The sequence below is a fragment of the Schistocerca serialis genome, chromosome 11, assembly GCF_023864345.2.
Source record: "Schistocerca serialis cubense isolate TAMUIC-IGC-003099 chromosome 11, iqSchSeri2.2, whole genome shotgun sequence".
NCBI lineage: Eukaryota > Metazoa > Arthropoda > Insecta > Orthoptera > Acrididae > Schistocerca > Schistocerca serialis.
Genome location: NC_064648.1, coordinates 170,750,231 through 170,776,582, shown reverse-complemented (window position 1 = coordinate 170,776,582; position 26,352 = coordinate 170,750,231). Strand labels below are relative to the sequence as shown.

Below are 26,352 nucleotides of genomic sequence, written 5' to 3'. Positions count from 1 at the left end.
TCAAACATTACGGGATTCTTTCTCCTATTCATCTGCATTAATTTACATTTATCTTATTTAGAGTTAGCTGCCGTTCTTTACACCAATCGCAAATCCTGCCCCAGTCATCTCGTATCCTCCTACAGTCACTCAACGACGACACCTTCCCGTACACCACAGCATCATCAGCAAACAGCCGCACATTGCTATCCACCCTATCCAAAAGATCGTTTATGTAGACAGAAAACAACAGCGGACCTACCACACTTCCCTGGGGCACTCCAGATGATACCCTCACCTCCGATGAACAGTCACCATCGAGGACAACGTACTGGGTTCTATTACTTAAGAAGTTAAAGTGATGATGCCTTGATGCCTCAGAAGGTCTCCTATCGACCCATCCCTTCCTGCAGTCAGATTGTGGTACAAATTTGTTTTCTCCCCTCGTTATTTACGCGATGTACCCATCACGTGTAGAGCACTCTTCTGGAGCACCACATTCCAGAATCTTCCATTGTCTTCTTCTCTAAACTGTCCATCGCCCATATTTTACTTCCATACATCGCTACATTCCTGACAAACGGGCTAGCAAGTGTAAAATATAAAATAATTCATACCCTAGCCCTGTACAAGGCAAACGGCCTTGCCGCAGTGGATACACCGGTTCCCGTGAGGTCACCGAAGTTAAGCGCTGTCGGGCGTGGTCGGCACTTGGATGGGTGACCATCCGGGCCGCTATGCGCTGTTGCCATTTTTCGAGGTGCACTCAGCCTCGTGATTCCAATTGAGGAGCTACTCGACCGAATAGTAGCGGCTTCGGTGAAGAATACCATCATAACGGCCGGGAGAGCGGTGTGCTGTTCACACGCCTCTCCTATCCGCATCCTCCAGTGAGGATGACACGGCGGTCGGATGGTCCCGGTAGGCCACTTGTGGCCTGAAGACGGAGTGCTTTAGCGCTCCACAGATTCCTAAACCCCACACTGCTAATCTGGAAAAATCTCTCCCTGTGAGTTTCTAATACCTATCGCAATCTCGTAAAATCGAAAGCGAGAAGCATATGGCGCACGGAGGATATAATAGGTGAGTCAATAGTCACCTAAGTCACTAACATTCCTGTTGCATTGCAAATTACGAGAAATGTTGTGCGACTTTTCTCAATGACAGCTATTAGTCATTCCTATTACTTAGACATACCGGTACTGGAAGAAAAATGATCGTATGGCATTTATTGGCCGGGATATCGCCTTCCGGTTTCGGCCGCCTTATTGCAGGTCTTTTTAGTTGACACAACTTCGACGACTGGCGTGTCTATGATGATGAAAATGATGGACACACAACGCCCAGGGAATCGAACCCGAGGCCCCTTGCATGGTAAGCGGGCTTAGTAGGCAGTATTGGTTAAAAACAGTCTTGGTTGCAATTTTATTTTATTTTTTTATTTTTCAACGACCCGTTTCGCCTTATTTAGGCATCTTCAGGTTATCTTAATTTGGTATTTCTTAGAAGAATCGCCGGTCGGGGTGGCCGTGCGGTTCTAGGCGCTACAGTCTGGAGCCAAGCGACCGCTACGGTTGCAGGTTTGAATCTTGCCTCGGGCATGGATGTGTGTGATGTCCTTAGGTTAGTTAGGTTTAATTAGTGCTAAGTTCTAGGCGACTGATGACCTCAGAAGTTAAGTCGCATAGTGCTCAGAGCCATTTGAACCATTTTTTTCTTAGAAGAATCCTTCAGTCAGTATAGCCAAAGGGCACCGTCGAATATATCAGGCCAACATCGCCTTCGTTAAACTCAGTAAAAACTTTTCTAGATGGACGCGAGTGACACCAAGATCTGCATAACGCGTTCCCGTTCACAGGAGCGAGTAACAGAATGATATGTGGGCTCAGGTAGTAAGCATAATGCGGTGTTGGCCTGATATATTTTACGATGCCTTTTGGCTACACTGACTCAAGGATTCTTCTAAGAAATACCAAATTAAAATAACCTAAAGATGCTTAAATAAGGCGAAACGCGTCGTCGAAAAATAAAAAAAAATAAAATGAAATTGCAACCAAGACTGTTTTTAACCAATCCTGTTAAGCACTCGTTTGCTGTATGCCACATATGGATTGGAAGAATTACTTAGTAGGCATGCTGCTATAGGGAACATCGAGGATTTAGGTCACTTTAGACGTAAAAAACACCTGTAATTAATTCCATGTCTCTGGCAGCTGCAGTTGTTCATCTCCAGCTAGGAAGTCGTCATATGGAACGTCGCAAACCTTTAGTATGGTCCAGTCGCTGCAAAGGGACGTCTTACATTGATTTATGGATGTAATACTCGCCACTTAGTTTTCAAATACGCAACGTACATACTCCACTTAATTGTAGGGTATGAACAATAATTAATTGCTCATCATCATAAACTAAAGGCTATGCCTTCTCGATTTATCTACGTCCCTCTCTGCATTGTCATCCTCTTCAATTCTTCATACGATTTTATCCCCACATCTTCTTTGATGTTATTAAAATACGTTGCTCTTGACCTGCCCCTTGGGTTTTTCCCCTAAAACTTTTCCTTCAAATACATTCTCTAGGACCTGGTTGTGTCTCATTATGTGCGCTGTCATTTTTGATTTTCTCCTCCCTATATAATTTAGCAGCTTTCTGTTCTCATTCACTTATCTGAAGACCTGTTCATTACTTTTTCTATCTACCCAGCTTGTTTGTGTCATTCTTCTCCATTGCCACATTTCCATTGCTTCCAGTCTCTTCCTCTGCCTTTGCCACAGTCCACACTTCACATCCGTATCTTAAGACACCCCAGACAAATGTTTGGGCAAACTTTTTCTTACTTTCTAGGCCTACTTTCTAGGCTTACATGATTCTGTGTTAGGAAATTCCTTTTATTTTGGAAAGCTTGCTTTGCCAAGGCTATTCTTCTCTTTATACCTGTGATACATTCATTGTCGTCTGTCATTGTGCTCCCCAAATAACAAAAGTTCTCAACCTGCTCTAGAACATCATCTTCTAGTTTAATATTAACTTTACCATTTTCGTTTGCCTTCCCTACTACCATAGATTTTGTTTTCTTCTTATTTACTTTCAGATTAAATTGTCTTAGGATTTTGGCAAACTTTAGCAACATAAACTCCATTTCCTGTAATTGCTTGCGTTTTATTATTACTTATGACTGTCCAACATGAACTGCTGGAAGACCATAACAAGTCACTGCGCAGTTCGAAAACACGACGGAGAAGTGGAGTTTCCTCTTCGTGGATGACTAAAAAATCACACGAGGATACAGCTCGAGGCTAAGGTCGGTCGACAGCAGTTGGTTTTCCTGTGCTGCAGTGCACTCGCGCACCGCTCCACGTACGCGGAATTCCCACGTCTTGCAGTCACGTCCTTGGGTGTCGGTGCAGCCACCGGCAAACGCTGACGTCACGCTCTGCGAGTTCTGTGACGTCACGTCTGCTGTTTCACGTAGAGGAGCGACATCGACACACAATAGCTCTCGCTATATTTCGGTAACGTGCCGCGTGAAGCAGAACCAACAGAGACCCAGAATGCTCCGTACGTCGTAGGCAGGAAGCTCGAGGCACGCAGAAATCTGTAGTGTCTGTTCAATAGAAGCCCGGACCGAGCGACGTAGCGCAGCGGTTAGTTCACAGAATTCGCATTCGGGAGGACAAAGGTTCAAACCCACGTGCCACCAGCCTGATTTAGATTTCCCGTTTTTCCCCCTAAATCGCTTCAGGAAAAAGGCGGCATGGTGCCTTTTGATAGGGCACGCCCACTCAGACATATAGAGAGAAAAAAAAAATGACAAACGTGTTCCTTCCCCCCCCCCTTTCCCTCCCCTTCCCCCCTTCCCTCCCCCTCTCTCTCTCTTCCTCACAACCACCATCTCGTGGACACCTCGCTAAACCAAGTGTGGTACCAGCTCTCCCTAAACTCAGGAACTTAGAAGTGATTGAATTAACAACCCATAAAATTAACAAAAACCCAAACAAAACTGAAAAGAGTGACAATCTCAATGTCCCTCTGACTTACACACTTAAAGAACTAGAACTAAAATAAAGTCACGGCAACATTGTAAATCAATCTGCAAACGAACAATATATAACGAAACGGACAATTGCAACAAAATTACATAACAGAAAATGGATGTCAGCAAAAGAAAAGAAAATGACTCGGTAACTAACAGAAACAGAAATTGAAAGGTACCTTCTAACTCATAATTGTGTCTTATTTTGAAAATAAAAGTTTATTACGTTACAAAAGAAAACAAAAACAGTCAGTCTCCATCCTTCCATAATCTGAGCTTTTGCTGCGTCTCTGACGATGTCGCTGTCGACGGAACGTCTAAGACTAATCTCCACCTCTTCCTCCTCCATATTCGGAGGGTTTTATGTTATACCGTACACAACACGAATATACGAGGCTCGTTCAATAAGCAATGCCCCACCTTTTTTCTTTAAGCTATTAGTATACATTGTTGCTGCTTCACATTTGATGTTCGTTCTGTGCGCCGGTGCAGTTTTGAACCGTTCCGGCAGATGGCAGAGCCGTAGTACAGCGTCAAAATGGCGTCTACGTACGACCATAGAGTAAATATCTCTGGAGTGAGCATTGCATTCTGCACATGTTGTCAACACATTAAACCAGGATTGTCACGTGTTTTCGGGACTTGGCTGTGCGTGTGTGCTTTCTGAAGCGTTTGAAGTTTATAATATGAAGAGTTTTTGTTGTGTTTCACCGTTTGTTGATAGTGTAATAGCGAGGGTGAATTACTGTTGTTGCTATGGATGCAAAGAAAAATATGTGAAAGGAGGGATAGTAACTTTTTCATGGGTACATACAAAGTAGCTCTAATTATAGTTATCATATTAGTAACAGACACTGTATATGTTTAAAAATTTCGAGACGCATTATGATTAAGGCTTGATTCTGTAGACCTATTTTTCTACGATTTTGTGACTATATAATGGATATTACGGTTCGTACAAAAGCTTACAAACAATCGCTTCCTCTCGTAAATTTGCTGGTGGAACAGGAAAAGGAATGGTTAGTTGTTTGAGCAAATACTATCCTCCATGCATTTATCAGTAACTTGTCGATTATGTATATAGATTACTAAGTCTACTATTTATTTAATAAACTGGGAGCAAGTACGTAAAATGCGTTAAATAAATACTTCAAAGTGTCACCAGTAAGAAAAATTGTACTTTAGGTCGCAAAAAGGAGAAAATGAATACGCAGAAATAGCAGAAAAACGACCAATTTGCAGGGATATAATCGCTAATGTGTTACAAATTCGGTGTTTTTTCGGACACTTGCAAAAGTACTAGCGTACTGTCGTTTTGCAAGACTATCACTGCAAAAATGTACGTCAGGTCCTGTAATACTATAAAAGTGCCGTGTCATACCGAAAACTACCAAAAATCGAGTGCATCAGAACTATGACACCTATCGCAAAGAAGCAGGATGTAATATGACTTGCCCTTAACAGTTACGTAGCTGGTTCATTCCCTGTATCAAATGGATAGTGTTAAAATGTCTGCGCAACATATATAAAATAATCCACGACACGTACGAAAAGAATCCGTCTGTATTAGGGATATGGTGACATTCTAAATATACAGGGCGCTATACGGACACACACACGACGTCCCGGGATCACGTGACCAGGCCGGCAATGTATGTTGACAACACAAAATCTGTTCTGCGCATGTGAATGCTCACTCTAGAGATACAGGGCTATTACAAATGATTGAAGCGATTTCATAAATTCACTGTAGCTCCATTCATTGACATATGGTCACGACACCCTACAGATGTGTAGAAAAACTCATCAAGTTTTGTTCGGCTGAAGGCGCTCTTCAGGTTTCTGCCGCCAGAGCGCTCGAGAGCGCAGTGAGACAAAATGGCGACTGGAGCCGAGAAAGCGTATGTCGTGCTTGAAATGCACTCACATCAGTCAGTCATAACAGTGCAACGACACTTCAGGACGAAGTTCAACAAAGATCCACCAACTGCTAACTCCATTCGGCTATGGTATGCGCAGTTTAAAGCTTCTGGATGCCTCTGTAAGGGGAAATCAACGGGTCGGCCTGCAGTGAGCGAAGAAACGGTTGAACGCGTGCGGTCAAGTTTCACGCGTAGCCCGCGGAAGTCGACGAATAAAGCAAGCAGGGAGCTAAACGTACCACAGCCGACGGTTTGGAAAATCTTACGGAAATGGCTAAAGCAGAAGCCTTACCGTTTACAATTGCTACAAGCCCTGACACCCGATGACAAAGTCGAACGCTTTGAATTTTCGGCGCGGTTGCAACAGCTCATGGAAGAGGATGCGTTCAGTGCGAAACTTGTTTTCAATGATGAAGCAACATCTTTTCTTAATGGTGAAGTGAACAGATACAAAGTGCGAATCTGGGCGGTAGAGAATCCTCACGCATTCGTGCAGCAAATTCGCAATTCACCAAAAGTTAACGTGTTTTGTGCAATCTCACAGTTTAAAGTTTACGGCCCCTTTTTCTTCTGCGAAAAAAACGTTACAGGACACGTGTATCTGGACATGCTGGAAAATTGGCTCATGCCAGAACTGGAGACCGACAGCGCCGACTTCATCTTTCAACAGGATGGTGCTCCACCGCACTTCCATCATGGTGTTCGGCATTTCTTAAACAAGAGATTGGAAAACCGATGGATCGGTCGTGGTGGAGATCACGATCAGCAATTCATGTCACCGCCTCCACGCTCTCGCGACTTAACCCCGTGCGATTTCTTTCTGTGGAGTTATGTGAAAGATTGCCAAGAAACGTGCCAGAACTGCGAGCTCGCATCAACGATGCTTTTCGAACTCATTGATGGGGACATGCTGCGCCGAGTGTGGGGGGAACTTGATTATCGGCTTGATGTCTGCCGAATCACTAAAGGGGCACATATCGAACATTTGTGAATGCCTAAAAAAACTTCTTGAGTTTTTGTATGTGTGTGCAAAGCATTGTGAAAATATCTCAAATAATAAAGCTATTGTAGAGCTGTGAAATCGCTTCAATCATTTGTAATAACCCTGTATTTATTCTGTGCTTACGACTCGCGTTACAGGTATCGTGCTGTTATTGAATTCTTGCGTGCATAAATAGAAACCTTTGTAAACATCCGTAAACGTCTGTGTGCAGTGTATGGCGATGCTGCAGTTGATAGGAGTACAATCGGGCGATGGGTGAAGAAAGTTCCGGCCGCAGGAAATGCAGAAACAGAGCTTCAACGATTAGCCACTGCTCTTGACGTGCTGAATCGTGCGGACGCCATTATTCGTGCCGACCGGCGCATCACAACTCGACAATTAGCTCTACAGTTGTCGGTCAGCACTGGAAGTGCGTCTGCAGTGATCGAGACTCTCGGGTATTCGAAGAGGTGCTCACGGCCGGTTCCACGAATGCTCACAGCGGACCACAGGATTCGAAGATAGGCCATTTCATCTGAATTGTTGCAGCGTTTTGAGGCCGACGGAGAGGCATTTCTGTCACGGATCGTTATGTGGGACGAAAGATGGGTGCACCACTTAGCGCCGGAAACAAAGAGGCAGTCTACGGAGTGGCATCATTGTCGTTCACCACAAGAGAAGAAATTCGAGACAACCCCCTCTGCCGGAAAAGTGACGGTGACAGAGTCTTCTGGGATTGTGATGGCGTCATTCTCGTGAATGTGATACCGAGGGCGTGTACCACCAATTCAGAGGGGTTCGCGGAGACTGTGAATAAATGCAAGTGCCGTTTCCGACCAGTTCGATTGGGCAGGAATCCAGCCGAAATCTTGCTCCAACACGATAATGCACGCCCACACATCAGTCTGAGAACCCGGGAACACATCGCCAAATTGGGTTGGACGTCACCGCCTCATCCACCCTACAGTCCAGACCTGGCATCCTCGGACTTCCATCTCTTTGGGCCGCTTGAAGATTCTCTACGGGGAACACACTTTGAAGGTGACGAGAGTGTCAGTCGTGGAGTGAAAACAAGGCTACGCCTACAGGACGAGAGCTTTTACCAGCAGGGAATACACGATCTTCTACAACGTTGACGTACGGCTATAGAACGTGATGGACACTACGTAGAAAAACGGGACGTGTTTATGTATATTGTCACCAAATTCTGACGATAAATACGAGGGTAATCCCAAAAGTAAGGTCTATTTTTTTATAAGTACGTAGACCTGTTTATTCCTACAATGGTTTACATCAGTTTACAGCTTCAACATTTACTTATTTGTCGACATAATCATCATTTCTGTCGATGCATTTTTGTAGACGCTGTGGCAGTTTCTGTATGCCCATGTCGTACTAGCTCTCCGCCATGCTGTTCAGACAGTTATGAACCTCTTATTTCACCTCGTCGTCGGAGCTGAATCGCTTTCCGGCCAAATATTCATTAACCTAGGGAACAGGTGATAGTCACTGGGCGCCAAGTCAGGACTATAGGGGGTTGGTGGGTGATTATGTTCCACTGAAACTGTTGCAGGAGAGCAACGGTCTGCCGAGCGATGTGTGGGCGAGCGTTGTCACGGAGAATGTGTAACTCCCTTGCTCAACATTCCTCTTCTCCGGTTCTGAATTGCCCGTTTGAGTTTTTTCAGAATCTCACAGTACCTGTCAGCGTTAATTCTGGTCCCAGCGGTTCAGCTCCGACGACGAGGTGAAAGAAGAGGTTCGTAATTTTCTGAACAACATGGCGGCGAGCTGGTGTGACATGGGCATACAAAAACTGCCACAGCGTCTACAAAAATGCATCGACAGAAATGATGATTATGTCGACAAATAGCTAAATGTTGATGCTGTAAACTGATGTAAACCATTGTAGAAATAAACAGATCTATGTACTTACAAAAAAATTAGGAGACCTTACTTTTGGGATTACCCTGGTATGTTCTGAGGAAAAAGTGGGCATTAATTTTCGAACGATCCTCGTATACCCTTTCCTACGCACCAGCACGTTCAGTGTTAGCAGAACGAAGCGTTATTGGCACAATCTGCTGTAATAAAACGACGGAGAGCGTGGTACCGCTGGTTGATTAAATTTCGTATTTATTTATTACCGCGTTATAACTCGCGTGTTACCAGGGTAAGCTCTTGTAACACAACGGCGCACTTCCAACTTCACTAATGAAATGAAGTGAAATGCAAACAGAAGAATGCTGATAATCGATTATTGCATAAAATTGCCCATTGTTGTAGCTGTTTATTTCAGATGTCGAAATTTCGCATTCGCATTCAAAGGGGAGGGGGGCTACTTTAAAGTGCGTCAGCCTAGTGCGGGGTGTTCAAAAAGTCCCCCCGCAGTGCCGTATGATTGACAGCCACGCGTGCCGTATGATTGTTCGCCTGCCTGGATTACTTGGCTTCGAGTGGGGAGACTTTCAACATTTAATGTGAAAATTTGTAAGTAAAAATAAATATTCAATAAATTAATAACTCATTTCACCGAGTTTCATTTCTGTATAGTCACTGCGGCATATGTCACGCGCGGCTAACAGTCATACGACACTGCGGAGAGACTTTTTGAACACCCCGTATTACGGATCTAAGAAATAACGGGAAACGGGAAGTAATTGTATTTTTTTTTTACTAGGTAAGGGAAACACGTTTATTACAAAATAAAGCCCAGAAACAGGCGTGATACGTTTCACAGTACTTCAGCTGACTTTACTGCGTAAAAATAGGAAAAGTAACTTTCTCTATATTGCCGCTCGGTGCGGTTTCGTGCGCAGTCTGAATACAGCGTAGAGAAGCGTGTCGTGCTGCCATCTGTCAGCGACACAAGGCAACGCTGCGTTAGTTGCGTGGCCCGCCGCCCGGGTGCAGCACTGAGGTAACTCTCGTTATACCAACACCACCTGGACTACAGGCCTGCGCGCACACTTGTGACGTCACAAACTGATGGCCGGGTCTGTATGTGGAACGCTGCTGTTACGCACTCAGCACCTGTACGAACTTTACGAGTTTTAGAGCTGAAACTGCACAAGGATTCTCGTGCTTTCCTCTTCTACATGGCTTTGTAATGAAAGTACGAAAATTTATATCCTTGGGTAAAGTAACTAAAAAAACTGCCCTATGTTATTTCAATATATAAAATTATTTGGACGATTTGCCATAAATATGCGTTTCTATGCTTGAATACAAACTGTAATTTTAAATTCTGTCTTTTACGTCAGGAGCTACGTTTTCTTGCAGTAAAAAAATCGGCAGTAGGCAACAACAAGCAGCAGTTTCCGGTTTTAAATAAAGCAGCTGAAGAAAAGTTGACTTTATGTCCCCCTGTTAACTGAGATATATTCGAAATTTTTTTTTTTTTATTTTCGTATTGATCTGCAGACTTCACACTCTCACTTATCGCTTTCTGAAGTTGTGCTGCTTCGAGACGCATCCGCTTTTCATCTGGCGATTCCCGGAAAGCCAATTGCGATGACAAGTAGAAAGGACAACCAGGAAATATCGATGGAACACACCCATCTTTCAGCCTCGGTCGTTCAAGATTTACAGTTAAAATCCGTCTGCTGTCCATACAATACTTTCCGGTTGGAAATGTTTGTGACAGATCTGTAACAGCACAACTCTAATTAATATAACTAGTCTGCGTGACAATAGTTGGAATTGGCAAAGGTGGTGCAATCGAAACAAATAACACGCTATATATTTTTCGTGCTTTACTTGAATGATGCGTAGGCACAAATTCTGGTCTGGGAATAGCTGCAATCCAATGATTTCTAAGCTTCACACATTTGAGAAATCGAAACAAGTGAACTTTCATGCCTTTTTGGGATGTATAGTTTCCTGGCAAAAGGGAACGCAGGACTTGTATCCCATACTTCGAAGAGCTGCAGGCGATTGCTCTATTACACGCCAACAGGACTGCCGACTAAAGATAAGATGGCCAACAGTTTGTGACGTCACGTGCCAATATGGCCGCTGTGCGTAGGCCTTGTATCTAGAAGGTTTTGGTTATACCCGCTAGTTACATTCCGCGGAATCTGCGCGCATACCGATCTGGCGTAAATCGAGAGTAATTTTACATGTAAAAGGTGGGGTTAGATTCTCACGTACTGGCGCATTATGTTGAAAACAGCACACGTTCGTAATATTTTTACCAAAAATAACCATTATCGTCTTTCTGACGTGCATTTTAATGCAGAATTAGTTCGTGTAAAATTTCTTTTCATTAAGTCCATCTAAAGCGCAAATAGCCTCTGGATCATCTACATTGGAATAATTTTATGCTGCTGTTGTCGGTTAAGTTTCCGTAACGGATTTCCTTGCATGCAAGCTTACATACAACCGAAGTAGAAGAACGGATAGGTTGGTAGGACACATTCTGTTGTATTGGAGGGAAGTGTGAGGGGGTGAAAATCGTAGATGGAGAGCAAGAGATGAATACGATAACCAGATACAGAGGGATGAAGGTTGCAGTAGTTACTTGGAGATAGAGTTGCACAGGATAAAGTAGCGTGGAGAGCTGCATCAAACCAGTCTCAGGACTGAAGACAACAGCAACATAAGGTGTTATTTCAGTGATCACAAAATGGATGCAGTGCACAATGAAACTGGCAGTTTGAATCTGTTCCTTCTGGCCTCCGTGTATCCACTGATTCACTTTCCACAGCGTCGTGGCGCAGCGGTAAGCGCTCGGGTTTGTATTCCGCAGATCGCCGGATCGAATCTCTCACCATGCAACTTTTTTTTAGTATTTGTTTTTTGTAATTATATATATATATATATATATATATATATATATATATATTTGAATTACAAAAAACTAATAATAAAAAAAATTGTAAGGTGCGAGATTCGATCCGACGACCTTCGGATTACGAACCCGAGCGCTTACCGCTGCGCCACGACGCTGTGGAAAATTACTAATCGTAGAGAGTATTTCGCCGCAACGGTTTCTTTTAACTGTCGATTTTCTCGACAGCGGCTGAGAAGTGCATCTTGGTGCTTTGCCACATTACACCTCTGGCCATGAGCTTTTATTATGCGCAGTATGAATCGAATCTGAATTTCACAATTGGCGGCCTCCCCTTGTAAGTGGTGGTGTTTCTTTGTTGTTTTATTTATTTATTTATTTTACAAAGGGCAGCTAACCTTCTGACCGAACGCGCTGAATTCGATTCTACACAGAGTACGCGAAAGAACTTGCCCCCCTTCTAACAACCGTGTACCCCAAGTCTCTAGAGGAACGGAAGGTTCCAAATGATTGGATAAGAGCACAGGTAGTCCCAGTCTTCAAGAAGGGTCGTCGAGCAGATGCGCAAAACTATAGACCTATATCTCTGACGTCGACCTGTTGTAGAATTTTAGAGCATGGTTTTTGCTCGCGCATCATGTCGTTTCTGGAAACCCAGAATCTACTCTGTAGGAATCAACACGGATTCCGGAAACAGCGATCGTGTGAGACCCAACTCGCTTTATTTGTTCATGAGACGCAGAAAATATTAGATACAGCCTCCCAGGTAGATGCTATTTTTCTTGACTTCCGGAAGGCGTTCGATACAGTTCCGCAATGTCGCCTGATAAACAAAGTAAGAGCCTACGGAATATCAGACAAGCTGTGTGGCTGGATTGAAGAGTTTTTAGCAAACAGAACACAGCATGTTGTTCTCAATGGAGAGACGTCTACAGACGTTAAAGTAACCTCTGGCGCGGCACAGGGGAGTGTTATGGGACCATTGATTTCCGCCATACTTATAAATGATAGTGTCCGAAGTTCCATGCGGCTTTTCGCGGGTGATGCTGTAGTATACAGAGAAGTTGCAGCATTAGAAAACTGTAGCGAAGTGCAGGAAGATCTGCAGCGGATAGGCACTTGGTGCAGGGAGTGGCAACTGACCCTTAACATAGACAAATGTAATGTATTGCGAATACATAGAAAGAAGGATCCTGTATTGTATGGTTATATGATAGCGGAACAAACACTGGTAGCAGTTACTTCTGTAAAATATCTGGGAGTATGCGTACGGAACGATTTGTAGCTTTGCTGTCCAGGTTTCGAGAGGGTGCTTTTCTGGATGAGGTATCGAATATATTGCTTCCCCCTACTTATACCTCCCGAGGAGATCACGAATGTAAAATTAGAGAGATTCGAGCGCGCACGGAGGCTTTCAGACAGTCGTTCTTCCCGCGAAGCATACGCGACTGGAACAGGAAAGGGAGGTAATGACAGTGAGACGTAAAGTGCCCTCCGCCACACACCGCTGGGTGGTCTGCGGAGTATAAATGTAGATGCAGAATTACCGTATCGGCTTCCCTAGATGACTGCCCTAATTATTACGAGGCTAATACATGGTCAGCTGTGATTACTGTAAGTGAAGGAATACCCTGACTTTAGCATAACAGAATGTGCGGAGAAATATTTCAAGTGCGTGTATATAGCCGCTACTGATATTTAAGTGAACAAGCTTTTTGGAAACAAGTTAATAGTGTTGAAACTTGGCACAGAGATTTGCCAACAATTGTATTAACGAATGTCCTGAAAGATGGTTAGTGGGATAGAACGATTCTCGGTAATGTTGTCTGTTTTTAGGCGTATTGTGCATTTCTTATGTTGCTGAACCGAAGGTCGTACTTGTTTGAACACAGTAACGATGAATTTCGTCTTGGTGTTGGTGAGGTGTGTCGGCCATGTTTGGAAACCCACTGATCGCGCGGAGTGCCTTGTGTAATTTTTTACCTAGCTGTGGCTCATTTGCTGTGTCTTGCTACGCAGGAGGTCGCAGGTTCGCGTCACGGGACCAACAGTTACTCCGTTTGAACTGCCTGTTGACGAGGAAGGAGCAGCAGCCGAGGTGAACAACAGCTGCGCGCGTTGGTCGCGGGTCTAGCAGACTTCCACTGGGCGACATAGCCTGCAGTGGCTCTCGATCACACGCCATTGGATTGGATTTGGAAGTTTTGTCGTCTGGTACTGTGGGAATGAGCATGCAGTGCCCCACCCCACGTCCATCCACACCAGATCTTGATCCAGTCAAGGTGTGAAGTGAATTACTGGATTGCAGGGCAAAGGGAAGGTACAGAATGAATTCTCAACCTGCTGGTTGACTTCCGCTGGTTGACAACTGTTCTACATCGACAGGTGGACGGTGCGTTTTGGCCCATGTTGGGTGATTCATCTAATCAAGTGGTCTGTTTCCCTGGTGCCCCACAAAGACTATAGGAATGTATTGGATCTCCACTGTGAATAATGTTGGGACGGCCTTCGCTCGTGCTGGTTGAGATGAAGTGAATCTGGACAGGAGTAACTGGAGTGACAGCCACTGTTGGGGCTTCAGAAGTGAATCACTTTAGATTACTAGTCGATACACGTTGCAGTGGTTGCGAACCATCTCCGCCTTGGTGGCTGTTGCGGTATTTTCTTCTGGACGAGCAACGTATTATTGTTATGATCGTGATGGTGGCCGGTGACAGCTCTCTTCAGAGGACGCTGCAGCTTCGGGTTGCAGTCAGGACTGTCCCTCAGTGGAGGTTGTTGGTTGTGCGATAATTGCCAGAATGTGTACTGCATGTAAGTAGAGCAAGGAGTTGTTAGTTTGCATGTGGGACAACAATGGATATGAGACGTACTGGTGACCGATCTGGTTGTGATGTCCAACATACGTCTATGAATTCATTGGCTCAAGTTCATATCTGTCTGTACTGTGTTGGGCTGTGTTGTTCTGAGCAAAATACCCAGTTAACAGCGTACTTCATCCATCCTGGTGGTCTACAGTAAGTGGACTCTAAAGCATTTTAAATCTTCTCAAAGCTTAAATTCAGTGGTGTCACTGTGTGTTTCATATGTGGTCTTTCCAACCTTCATCATTTACACGTGTTGACTGCCTATCCTTTGTGCGAGACAATCATCTAAACAGTGTCCCCCCTGCATTTGTGGATAGTGTTGTAAACGTGAGGCATTTATTCAAGCCCCAAGATATGGGCGTGTAAATTCCGAGACTTTGCGAGGGACTTGTCGATCCTTTGGTTGCAGTATTAATATAACTAGCAGGAACAGCACTGATTGGGCTACATTCCATTTTGGACTGGAGAATAGATCGCCTGTACTAGTTTGCCATCTGAGATCGTTGCCCTGTATGTGCCAGTCTGGTGAGTCAAGACTGGTCAGTACTGTGTTTGGATATAATGATTACTTGCGAATCCTGCACTGCAATTGTTGACTGGCGATCTGTTCGCGATCGAGATTGGTCTTTGAAATGTTGAACAGAACTCCCGGCATTGTTTAGCGATAGGCTGTTGGCGTTTCTGTGGTGGTATTGGCAACACGGGAAGTGTCGATGTGTGCGTGGGATGTCTTGTGTGTAATCCAGTTGTGATCGTGTTGATACAAGGTGATCTGAGAGGAATCCTCTCTGTGGAAAAGTAGTTCCTCAGCTGTGGTGGTGCAGAGGGAGAGACGCACAGTTTTGGGCATAAGAGTTTGCTGTGTTGTTTAGTGGTGAGCCTCTGCCCCTTCATAGTGGATGTTGCCAATCTTAAAGTGTTCGCCATCATATGCGAAGACTCACTATCGATATGTCGTAGATTGACCGCAGAGAGTAGCGTTACAGTGTATCAAAGTGTGTGTCCCCAGTGGAGAGGTAGTTCCCCCAACTGTGCTGTAGGACAGGTGGTGTGCTGTGCAGGTTGGGAAACAAGTTGGCACTCGACAGTTCGGGCTCTGGAGGTCTCGATGTGCTGCGATGGGCATCAAGACTGAGCTCCATCCCTTGCCTTAGAGCAGGCTGTGACTCCGCACTGATTCTCGAGATTTGGGTGGCAGTGCTCTGAGGGGGGATTCCCCTGTGGAAAGGTAGTTCCCCCATCTCTGTGTGTTTTGGGACATAGTGATCTGAAGGGAATTCCCCTGTGGGAAGGTAGTTCCCCCGTCTCTGTAAGTGGATAGGGAGTGTGTTTTGGGAGACAGTGGTCTGAGGGGGATTCCCCTGTGGGAAGGTAGTTCCCCATCGCTGCCAGTGGACTGGGTGCTGTAGAGGTGGTGACTGGAGACCCAGGCCCCCGTGCACGCTAGACGGCCTCGGCCATGAGCTCCGCCACGCCGTCGACGTCTGCGTCGAGCGGTCTGTCCCGCGAGGGCTCCGACTGCGGCCGACCGCCGCACCACCACCTGGGCGCGCTGCTGAGGCAGCTGGGGCGGCGCGTGGTGCGCCCCCGGAGCCGCAGCCGCAGCCGCGACCCGTCCGCCGAGCGGCGCCACTCGTCGCCCGCGCGCTCGCCGCTCCCCTGGCGGCGGGGGTTCCCCGAGCAGGGCGCCGGCCGCCGCAACTCGTCGCCCGCCCCCGCCCCCGAGCTGCGCGTCGAGCCGCCGCCCCCGGACCGCTGGTCGCGCTCCCCCTCCCCCTCCCCCTCCCCCTCCAGGTCCCGGAGGCTCCATCCGGGCGGAGACCTGTGCTCGCTGCTGACGCCCCCGCACCCGGCCTCCTGCCGGCGCAACTCGTCCCCGGCCAGGGCGCCCGAGCTGCGCGTCGAGCCGCCGCCCCCGCGCCGCTCCCCCTCCCCTGCCGCCCCCCACGCCAGGCCCCGTCGCGACTCTGGCGGGGCCTTCCTACAGGTGCCCACCAACTTCCGCGCGCGCTCGCGCTCCCTCGACGACGGCCAGAAGCGGATAGTGGTGCTGGACAACTGCCTGCCCGGCGAGGACATCGCTAAGACGTACAGCATCTACGACCAGATCCTCAAGGAAGGTACAGACGAAATGCTCCCCTCAACTCTACCCCTCCCGAAGCGTGGCTCGCACCTCGGCAGACCCGGCCGTGCTCCACTGCCGTACTGACCTGTCATTCTTGTTCTTTCCGCCAGGTGCGCTGTTGCGGCGCAGCTCGCTGGACCCGGTGGAGCGGCGCCGATTGTCGCTGGGCCCGTCTACGTCCTCGTCGTCGGAGCGTCCGCCCAGCTCCCAGCAGCCGCACCGCGCGGCCGACGCGCATCTCGACCCTCACCACGCGGCCATACTCTTCAGGGACTCCAGGGGTGTGAGTACTTTTCCCTGGTTTACTGTAATACACCCTACACTGGACCCACGCAAAGTACTCTAGAACTGGACTATACCAGTCCACACAAATGTACTCTAAACTGGACTCGACTGGAGTAGTCAAGCCGAGTGCGTTGTAGACTGGACTGGGCAATTCGAGCCGAGTGCGTTGTAGACTGGACTGGGCTATTCGAGCTGAGTGCATTGTACACTGGACTGGGCTGGGCTATTCGAGCTGAGTGTGTTGTGGACTGGACTGGGGTAGGCTATTCGAGCCGAGTGCGTCATAGAGTGGAGTGGGCTGGGCTATTTCAACCGAGTGCATCGTAGACTGGACTGGGCCATTCGAGCAGAGTGCGTTGTGGACTGGATTGGGCTATTCGAGCCAAGTGCGTTGTAGACTAGACTGGACTGGGCTGGGCTGGGCTATTCGAGCCGAGTGTATTGTAGACTGGGCTGGGCTGGGCTTGGCTATTCGAGCCGAGTGCGTCGTGCACTGGACGGGACTAGACTATTCAAGCCGAGTGCGTCGTGCACTGGACCGGACTAGACTATTCGAGCCGAGTGCGTCGTGCACTGGACCGGACTAGACTATTCGAGCCGAGTGCATCATGCACTGGACTGGACTACTCCAGCCAACTGTGCTGTAGACTGGACTGGACTACTCCAGCCAACTGTGCTGTAGACTGGACTGGACTAGACTACTCCAGCCAACTGTGCTGTAGACTGGACTAGACTACTTCAACCAATTGTGCTGTAGACTGGACCGGACCGTACCGGACTGGACTAGTCGAGCCAAGTGCGTTGTGGACTGGACTGGACTGGACTGGACTGGACTATCAATCAATGAAGCAACAAAGACTGCATTCATCATTATTTAAAAAGGTGACTGATTTAGTCTTTTACTCTGCCCATTTTCGTATCCAACGCACTGAAAAGACACAATACATAGGGAATTGACAAACTAACATAGGGTGCAAGAAAAAAGGAAAAATCAAAAAGAGTGGAAAGACCTTAGCATATACCTGTACAACTGCGACCGACGGTATATGCAACAGCTGCATGAAATTAAGGTCATTTGATGCCAATGATGATGATGATGATGATGATGCCGATGATGATGATGATGATGATGATGATGCCGATGATGATGATGATGATGATGCCGATGATGATGCCGATGATGCCGATGATGCCGCACAGTTCGGCGTGGGTTAAACTCGGTGGAAAACGCACGCGTATGCTACACGACATCTGTCTCAGCCAATGGACAATTACATACACGCGATGCGTTCAGATGAACGAATAAATTTATGAGAGAAAGTATGAAAGTATTTTTATAACAATGAACAAAAATACCTTACAAACAACGTGTGAGGTCATTGATGACAATTGTGTAAGCTAAAAAGATTCCAAACTAAAAGAGTCGATGTATTAGGCTGTATCGCAGTCAGTTCGTGGTACTTCCAGGTACACTTGTTTGTCGTACGGACGTCGTCGTATCAAGTTGACTGCTGGTAGCCAAAGATGTACCAGCAGGACACAGTGTGTTGCTATGACGACGGCGTGTGGTCGACGTTACGCCGCAGCAGAGATGTAGCATTAAGGCCCCGTGGACTCTATTTGCGGTAGTGTGTTGATAAGTTGTCATAGAAGCGTCCAGAAAGTCAGTCATTACAGTCATGATATATAGGGTGAGAAACAAACAGCGGTGGACACAATGCCTAAAATTGTAATATCATAATGAGTAATTATATGAGTGGAAGCACCGAAGGAAGACAGAAACCGGGCATCATTTGTAACGAAATGATTATTGCGATATTAACTGCTAGGCAAACTAAGTCTGACACAGACTGTACTAAACTATTGAAGTGCGCTAGAGATTGCACTAGGCTGGATTAGACCCGTCGAGCCTAGTGTATCTTCGGCTAGGCAGGTCCATCCTAGTCGACCCTGGACCAGGCTAGTCTACACTCCGCTGCACTAGACTAGTCTAGGAGAAGCTAGACTGGACTAGACTAGTGTAAGTTTTTTAAATGTACGAGACATCGCGTACAGGAGTCCTGCAACTGTAATACGATCAATTGACCACTACAATTTTTTAAGTAGCAAAGGTCCACTTACTAAAAAAAATATATATATATATATAGAGAGAGAGATTCGTTTCTCTCGTTTATTCTGGAAATGTTAGAAACAAAATTGATAGAAAGTATAAAATAAAGTGCCATCTGTACTACAGCTTTGCATACCGAGTCTTAGACTGGAATAGGTTAATTTACGCTAGGCTAGTCAATCCCAGACGGGAGTATACTACTCCAGATTACCCTGCAAAATCATAAATTTTACAAAAGTGTCCTCGGCCTCGCCCAAAAATAGTGACACAGTATAAATTTGTGTACCAAATTCGAAAGACTTACCGAATTGTCAGTGTAATAGTGACGTGTGCAAAACAGTGAAACGAATTACAATCATGCTCATAAGTTAAGGATGATTTTGATACATGGTGAAACAACGCTCTGGTGAGCGGTTCGTGGGCTTAAATCACCTCGGGGTATGACCATGCGGTGCATCCGACCTGCGGTCGTCGCACGGTGGCGCTGGCAGCAGTCCACATACGCAGAGGTGTGTTGGTGCATGTCAGAGTACGGTGCAGCGAGTAAGTGTGCAGACGTTTTCAGAAGTGCTGATAGTGATTGTGTGTTGAAAATGGCTCAAAAAAACACGTACTGATGACGTTACGTGGGGTAGAATACTAGGGCGACTGGAGGCGGGTCAAACACAGCAGGTCGTAGCACGGGCCCTCCGTGTGCCACAAAGTGTGATCTCAAGATTACGGCAACGATTCCAGCAGACAGGAAACGTGTCCAGGCGCTACAGTCTGGGACGTCCACAGAGTACAACACCACAGGAAGACCGATATCTCACCGTCAGTGCCCGCAGACGGCCACGGAGTACTGCAGGTAGCCTCGCTCGGTACCTTAGCGCAGCCACTGGAACAGTTGTCTCCAGACACACAGTCTACAGACGACAGAACAGACACGGTTTATTCGCCCGGAGACCTGCAAGGTGCATTCCACTGACCCCAGGTCACAGGAGAGCCCGTAAAGCCTGGTGTCAAGAACACAGTACATGGTCATTGGAACAGTGGTCCCAGGTTATGGTCACAGACTAGTCCAGGTATAGTCTGAACAGTGATTCTCGCCGGGTTTTCATCTGGCGTGAACGAAAAACGAGATACCAACCCCTTAATGTCCTTGAAAGGCACCTGTATGGAGGCTGTGGTTTGATGGTGTGGGGTGGGATTATGATTGGTGCACCTACACCCCTGCCTGTCTTCGACGGAGGAACTGTAACAGGTCAGGTGTATCGGGACGTCATTTTGCACCAGAATGTCCAGTTTTTCAGGGGTGCAGTGGGCCCCACCTTCCTCCTCATGGACGATAACGCACGGCCTCACCGAGCTGCCATCGTGGAGGAGAACCTTGAAACAGAAGGTATCAGGCGAATGGAGCGGCCTGCTGTTTTCCAGACCTAAACCCCATCGAGCACGTCTGGGATGCTCTCGGTCGACGTATCGCTGCACGTCTTCAAACTCCTAGGACACTTCAGCAGCTCCGACAGGCACTGGTGCGAGAATGGGAGGCTGTACCCCAGCAGCTGCTCGACCACCTGATCCAGAGTACGACAACCCGTTGTGCGGCCTGTGTACGTGTGCATATTGATCATACCCCATACTGATGTCGGGATGGATGAGCAGGAAACAGTGGCGTTTTGTAGCACGTGTGCTTCGGGACAGTTATCTCAACTTACCACCAATACCGTGGACTTACAGAACTGCGTCGTGTGTGTTCCCTATGTGCCTATGCTATTAGCGCCAGTTTTGTTGTAGTCCCACGTTGTGTGGCACCACATTCTGTAATTATCCTTTACTTATTAGCATGAGTGTATTTACAGAAGATTGGGGTGCATTGGTACAAGGAAATACAGAAACAAGTGATGCAATACTCACCCTACGATTTTGCATAGATTCGTAGAAGATAGATTTTACAGCGTTTGTAGAGTTAGAGAAAGATTTTGACGATGTTGACTGCAATATCGTTTTGGAACATCTGGGTGTAGCGGTTGTGATTTAAAATGCGTGCGCATAGTTAGGGCAAATCCCCAGGCTAAATGCCGAGGCACGTGCCCAAAAATTCATAAATGCCCGTGCATTTATGCATTTTAAAGATTAATTGGTAAGTGGCGCTTATAAAAAAAATTTTAACTCATGTTTTGTATTGCAAAAAGTGTTTTGTCGCACTAGTTCTGTTGTGGTTGGGTAACCAAGTTGAAAAAGCTGCTTGACAATTAGGAGAGAGTTTTTAAGGGAAATAAACTGGAGTGTAAACATAACTATACGTTTCTAATGAGGTCAGTTCTTGGAAAGTACATAATAAAAAAAAGAAAACAAAAATAAAGTTCAAAAGTAATCCTTCAAATAAAGTATATTTTATATGAAGTAGGTATCCTGTAGGTAGTACTTTCGCTTAGGCTCTACTACTGCAAAATTTAGAGTAAAAAAGTTGATCCATAATGATTTCAGCAAGGGATGAGTCACGTGCCGATTCCGATTCCACAAGTCCAAGAATTCACAGATGCTCTGGGAATAGAATAATATCGGAATGTGATTCCAGCGGCTTGACCATCAATTCTTTTAGTTTTTTTATGTTTGTGTTTTCATTTTATACAATTCTAGTAAACATTTTTGGAACAGTGAATAAATTTTTTTAAGATTTTTCGTTTTTAAAATGTGATTAAGACTGAATTTTAAAAACAAAACAAAAATCATTTTATCCTGACACTAGCGCAGTCAAATGAAAGTAGATACAGAAAGGAGCAGAATAGAAAACCATAGTCATTTTAATTGAGTCAACTGTGGGTTCTTGGTGAAACAGTGTAAATTAACTAAACAAACACTGTTTTTTGCCTTGTTTCACAATCTCGTTATTAATGTTACTGCACAACGTAGGTTTCGGGTTATAAGCCCATTTTCAAGTACATTACTAATCCCCAAAGTTGATGATGAACAGATAAACATGACAAGGCAAAGATAATCATTTCAACTTCTTAAGGTATCGATCCATAGCTTAATGTACAATTAAGTCGATGTACATTAAGCTAGGGATCGATACCTTAAGAAGTTGAACTGAGCGTCGGCGAAGTGCATCCGTATACAGTTGCGCAAAATACTCATTAATGCACTATTGTCAAGCTTACAGTTGACCTGTCTGTTGATACCTGCGATGAGTACGCCGTGTCGGTCAAACGACAGACTTCGAGAAGAAAACCCTATGCCTAACAACCTGACCGCTATGAAACAGTGAAAACAACCGATCATTCGACGTAAGCTTTGACGGCTGGTACTGTCAGCATTTAAAACTAAAGGGCTGTTAGGCCGTGCTCGACGTATGAAACTTTCTCCCAGCGTTTCCTCACCGCCTGCGGGAGACATCTTCAGAGGTAAAATGGCGAACTGCAGCCGGAACTCGAGGGAACAACGAATAAATGGGGGGTGTAGAGGGCAGTTCACGCAACGCTGGCTTTGAGATTACCGCTGCTATTGCCAACACTATCGACTGAAAGTAATAGATCGTCGTTCTTATCTTGCAATGTTGACATCCAAATCATAACTAACTTAACCCTAGGACGCCTAGGGGAGGGGGGGGGGGGGGGGGGGGGGGGGTTTCGTTGAACCCACATTTTTTTAATGTCCCCTGCTTTTGCCCAAGTAACTTTCATACTGCTACATATTCCCTTTGAGTTATTGTTTGTTGTCTATTTTATGAAACGTTAGTGTCAATATATTTTATAGAAAATTTCTGCTTTGAAAGAAAAAATAAACTTATTCTGGGTCCAACAAACCCCCCCTTAGGCTTCCATGCTGTAGAAACTTTCCTTAGTAGGATTTCGTATTTCTCATCTCCACAGCAATGCAAGTTAGTTTCTTGTTGGTTGGTATTCTTGTTATTCGCAACAATCGATTCACATTCAGAGGACGTGATTGTTGATGTCAGTCAGCTGCAAACTTGGAGTGAGTGAGTTAGTGCAGTTCCCAACACGCAGACTTCCGGTAACTTTGGTGTCCTACACAGCAGAAACGAAACCAAGTAAAAACTTACTGATGTTGTCAACAATGCACCAAGGTAAAGGTACTGTCGGAGGAGAGAAGACTAAAACAGAGATAAATGCATATTATAATTCCACTAAACGTGGAATTGATACCATTGATCAAATGGCGCGTATGTACACCTGCAAGAGGGGAACAAAGAGATGGCCTCTATCTGTATTTTACTCTCTCATCGACATTTGTGCTATCAATGCAACCACCATATTCATCCAGCAACATCAAAAATGGAATGAAAATAAACACAACAAATGGAAACTTTATCTTCTGCAAGTTGGGATGGAAGTAGTGAAATTGCAGGTAGAAGAAACAAGTGCCAGCGCAAGAGGGTTATCTAACCAAATTGTTCAATCAATGGAGACTATTCTACAAAAGAAAATCAAAGAAGTGACAACAGAAGCACATCAGCCTCCTGCAGGGAAAGGTCGGTGCCATGTTCGTGTAAGAAAAGCTAAAACAAAGAAGCAGAAGTACAACAATCTAAGTGAACCAAAACAGTATTGTGGACAGCGTCATAAACATGTGTGTAACACAAGTTCAGAAAAAATTGTGAAGCGTGTCTCTTGCCTTGAAGTTGAGGACTCAGAGTAGTCTATTGTATATGAACACACCTGTATTTTGTATTGTAATATGCCAATTTTTTATTCACTCAATCCAATATTTATAACAGTTAACAACATTTATAAACCGATGCCTTAGTTAAAATACATAAACCATTTTGAAAGTTGTAATTTCTCGTCAGTAAACTTATTTAATACCTGTGGGCTCGCCGAACACCCCCCCCCTCCCCCCCCCCCCCCCCCCCCACCCTTCTGCATATCCAAGTTAGAAAAAAAGGCTTGGGCGTCCTAGGGTTAACACCTTCCTCTTTTCTGTTAAAATTATTACGGTGTTTTAAGGAACCATTTGCACTCGTGCACAGACGATATTTAATTTACTGAACTTAGATTACATGTATCGATTTTTTAAGAAGAGAGAAAGCAAAACAAAGGAATTAACACCGCTCTCTTGTCACAACCAGAATGCATGAGCACTCTTATGCCATTCGTTGGCCTAGAACGACGTAATATTTTGTGTGGCTCCACAGTTAGCCATATTGATACTTATTTGCAGAAAAGAGGCGCAGAATTAGTAAGTCGCTCTCCTTTGTGAATTATCTGCAATTATTTACCTAGAATTTTACGTGAGTGTCATTCATATCGTATTGTATATGTTGAAATGAATACACGTTTTATTTAATCGTATGCTTTTCCCTGTTTTAGTAGTTTTAGTCACTCCATTGTCATGATTGAAGCTGAGGTCAAATATCAGACTTTGTCTACAAAGAAAAATGTATATAATGAGCCCTGGCTACATTCCGTACATCTTCGGACGTACGAAGCTCAATAAATTCACGGCGCAAATTGCATTTACTCTATTGTGTGACCTCAATGAACAATGCTACGTAAGATTTTATGAAACGTTAAGAAATTCAATTCCAATATTAAAGGCGAAACAAACTTTAATCTCTCATTACTTATCCAAACTATTATTATTATTATTATTACTATATTATTATTTTATTTTTATTTGTTGGTGTAAAATATCAATAGCATCTCCATACATACTGGTACGAGAATGGAATGTATTCGATAGGACGCTGTTCTCACCGATTTTCATTTCATGATCACCCTCTCGGTAAAGATGTTCCGCTACGGTCGATTTATCCGTACGTCCCAGGCGGCAGTTTCTATTGGGTTCAAGCAGACTGGTGTTAATGCTACTTTTTTGGTAACGATATGAACCAGTACACAACTACAAGGTGTTCCACATACACCCGATGTCGTATATCTCTTGCCCATCTTGAACATTCTTCTATCTCCCTGTAGGGTCTGAAAGTAGTTTCCACACCTTACCTGCTCAACTCTTTCCCAGTGCGATGTGTAATCCTAGTGATGAACGGAAGGAAAACATTCCCTCTGGGCTGCCGTCGTCCCTAATCTGTCCTGATTCTCTCCCTACGGCGAAGTACTCTATCTCCTTTTTCGAATAACCATTCTTCTTGAACGTCGACCGTAGATGTTCTAGATCATCTTTTAAGTGTTTAGGTTCACAAATTTTGTGAACTCTATCTACCAAGGTTTTAATCATCCCTCTTTTTTGTCTGAGGCGGAGTGAAAACAATTGCTTTCTAGAGAAATAGTTCCACAAATACTAAGAGCCAAATCAGTAAGTTTTTTTAGGACGTAAATTGACATTGCGTATGGATAAGAGAAGACAATAAAACCAACAACTAAATTCTCTCCTCACCAGTAACTTTAAAGTGTTCAGCAGATTCCATAATTTTAATCAAGCAAGAATAAAAAGTACCTTATGCCTCAGGTCTCCAATTAAATGCTGATGAATATGTTTTCGAATCGACACTCAGCTGTTGTTTCTTGATTTGGCCCTGCAATGTAAACTGTAAGGTTCTAGGCGCTTCAGTCCGGAACTGCGCGGTCGCAGGTTCGAATCCTGCCTCGGGCATGGATGTGTGTGATGTCCTTAGGTTAGTTAGGTTTAAGTAGTTCTAAGTTCTAGGGGACTGATGACCTCAGCAGTTAAGTCCCATAGTGCTCAGAGCCATTTTTGTTACCTGTAATCAGCCCTAAGGTTGTTTAGAACTTACTTCTGATTGGCTAGCGCGGACTACAACAACTTCATCTGTTGCGCCAAACTTTTCTTCTCAAAGAAGCCCTTGCAACCTACGTCATCAGTTACTTGCTGGATATATCTGACTCTTCCTTCTCAGTTTCTACCCTGTCAAAGTCCCTCTAGTTACGCGCAATTTATCCGTTGACGGCTTAGCGTGTGTCCTATCTTGCTATCCCTTCATCATGTCAGTGTTTTGAACTTGTTCCTTTCTTAGTCGGTTCTGCAGAGAACGTCCTCATTTCAGATCGTGCCAGACTATATCTAATTCTCAACATTCTTCTGCAGCACCAAATCTCTCAAACGCCCTGACACACTCTTTCTGTGTATATATATATATATATATATATATATATATAGGGTGAGTCACCTAACGTTACCGCTGGATATATTTAGTAAACCACATTAAATACTGACGAATCGATTCCACAGACCGAACGTGAGAAGAGGGGCTAGTGTAATTGTTTAATACAAACCATACAAAAATGAACGGAAGTATGTTTTTTAACACAAACCTACGTTTTTTTAAATGGAACC

At 45.1% G+C, this 26,352-nt stretch overlaps 1 protein-coding gene across 1 annotated transcript in view; it reads left to right on the top strand.

Annotated features, from left to right (window-relative positions):
* LOC126427370 (5'-AMP-activated protein kinase subunit gamma-1-like) overlaps nucleotides 1–26,352 on the top strand; it is a 632,906-nt gene that overhangs the window by 359,226 nt on the left and 247,328 nt on the right. The window contains exon 5 of the mRNA XM_050089719.1: nucleotides 16,811–16,983. Within this exon, the coding sequence (XP_049945676.1) occupies nucleotides 16,811–16,983 (173 nt within the window). The remainder of the gene's footprint in view (nucleotides 1–16,810; nucleotides 16,984–26,352) is intronic.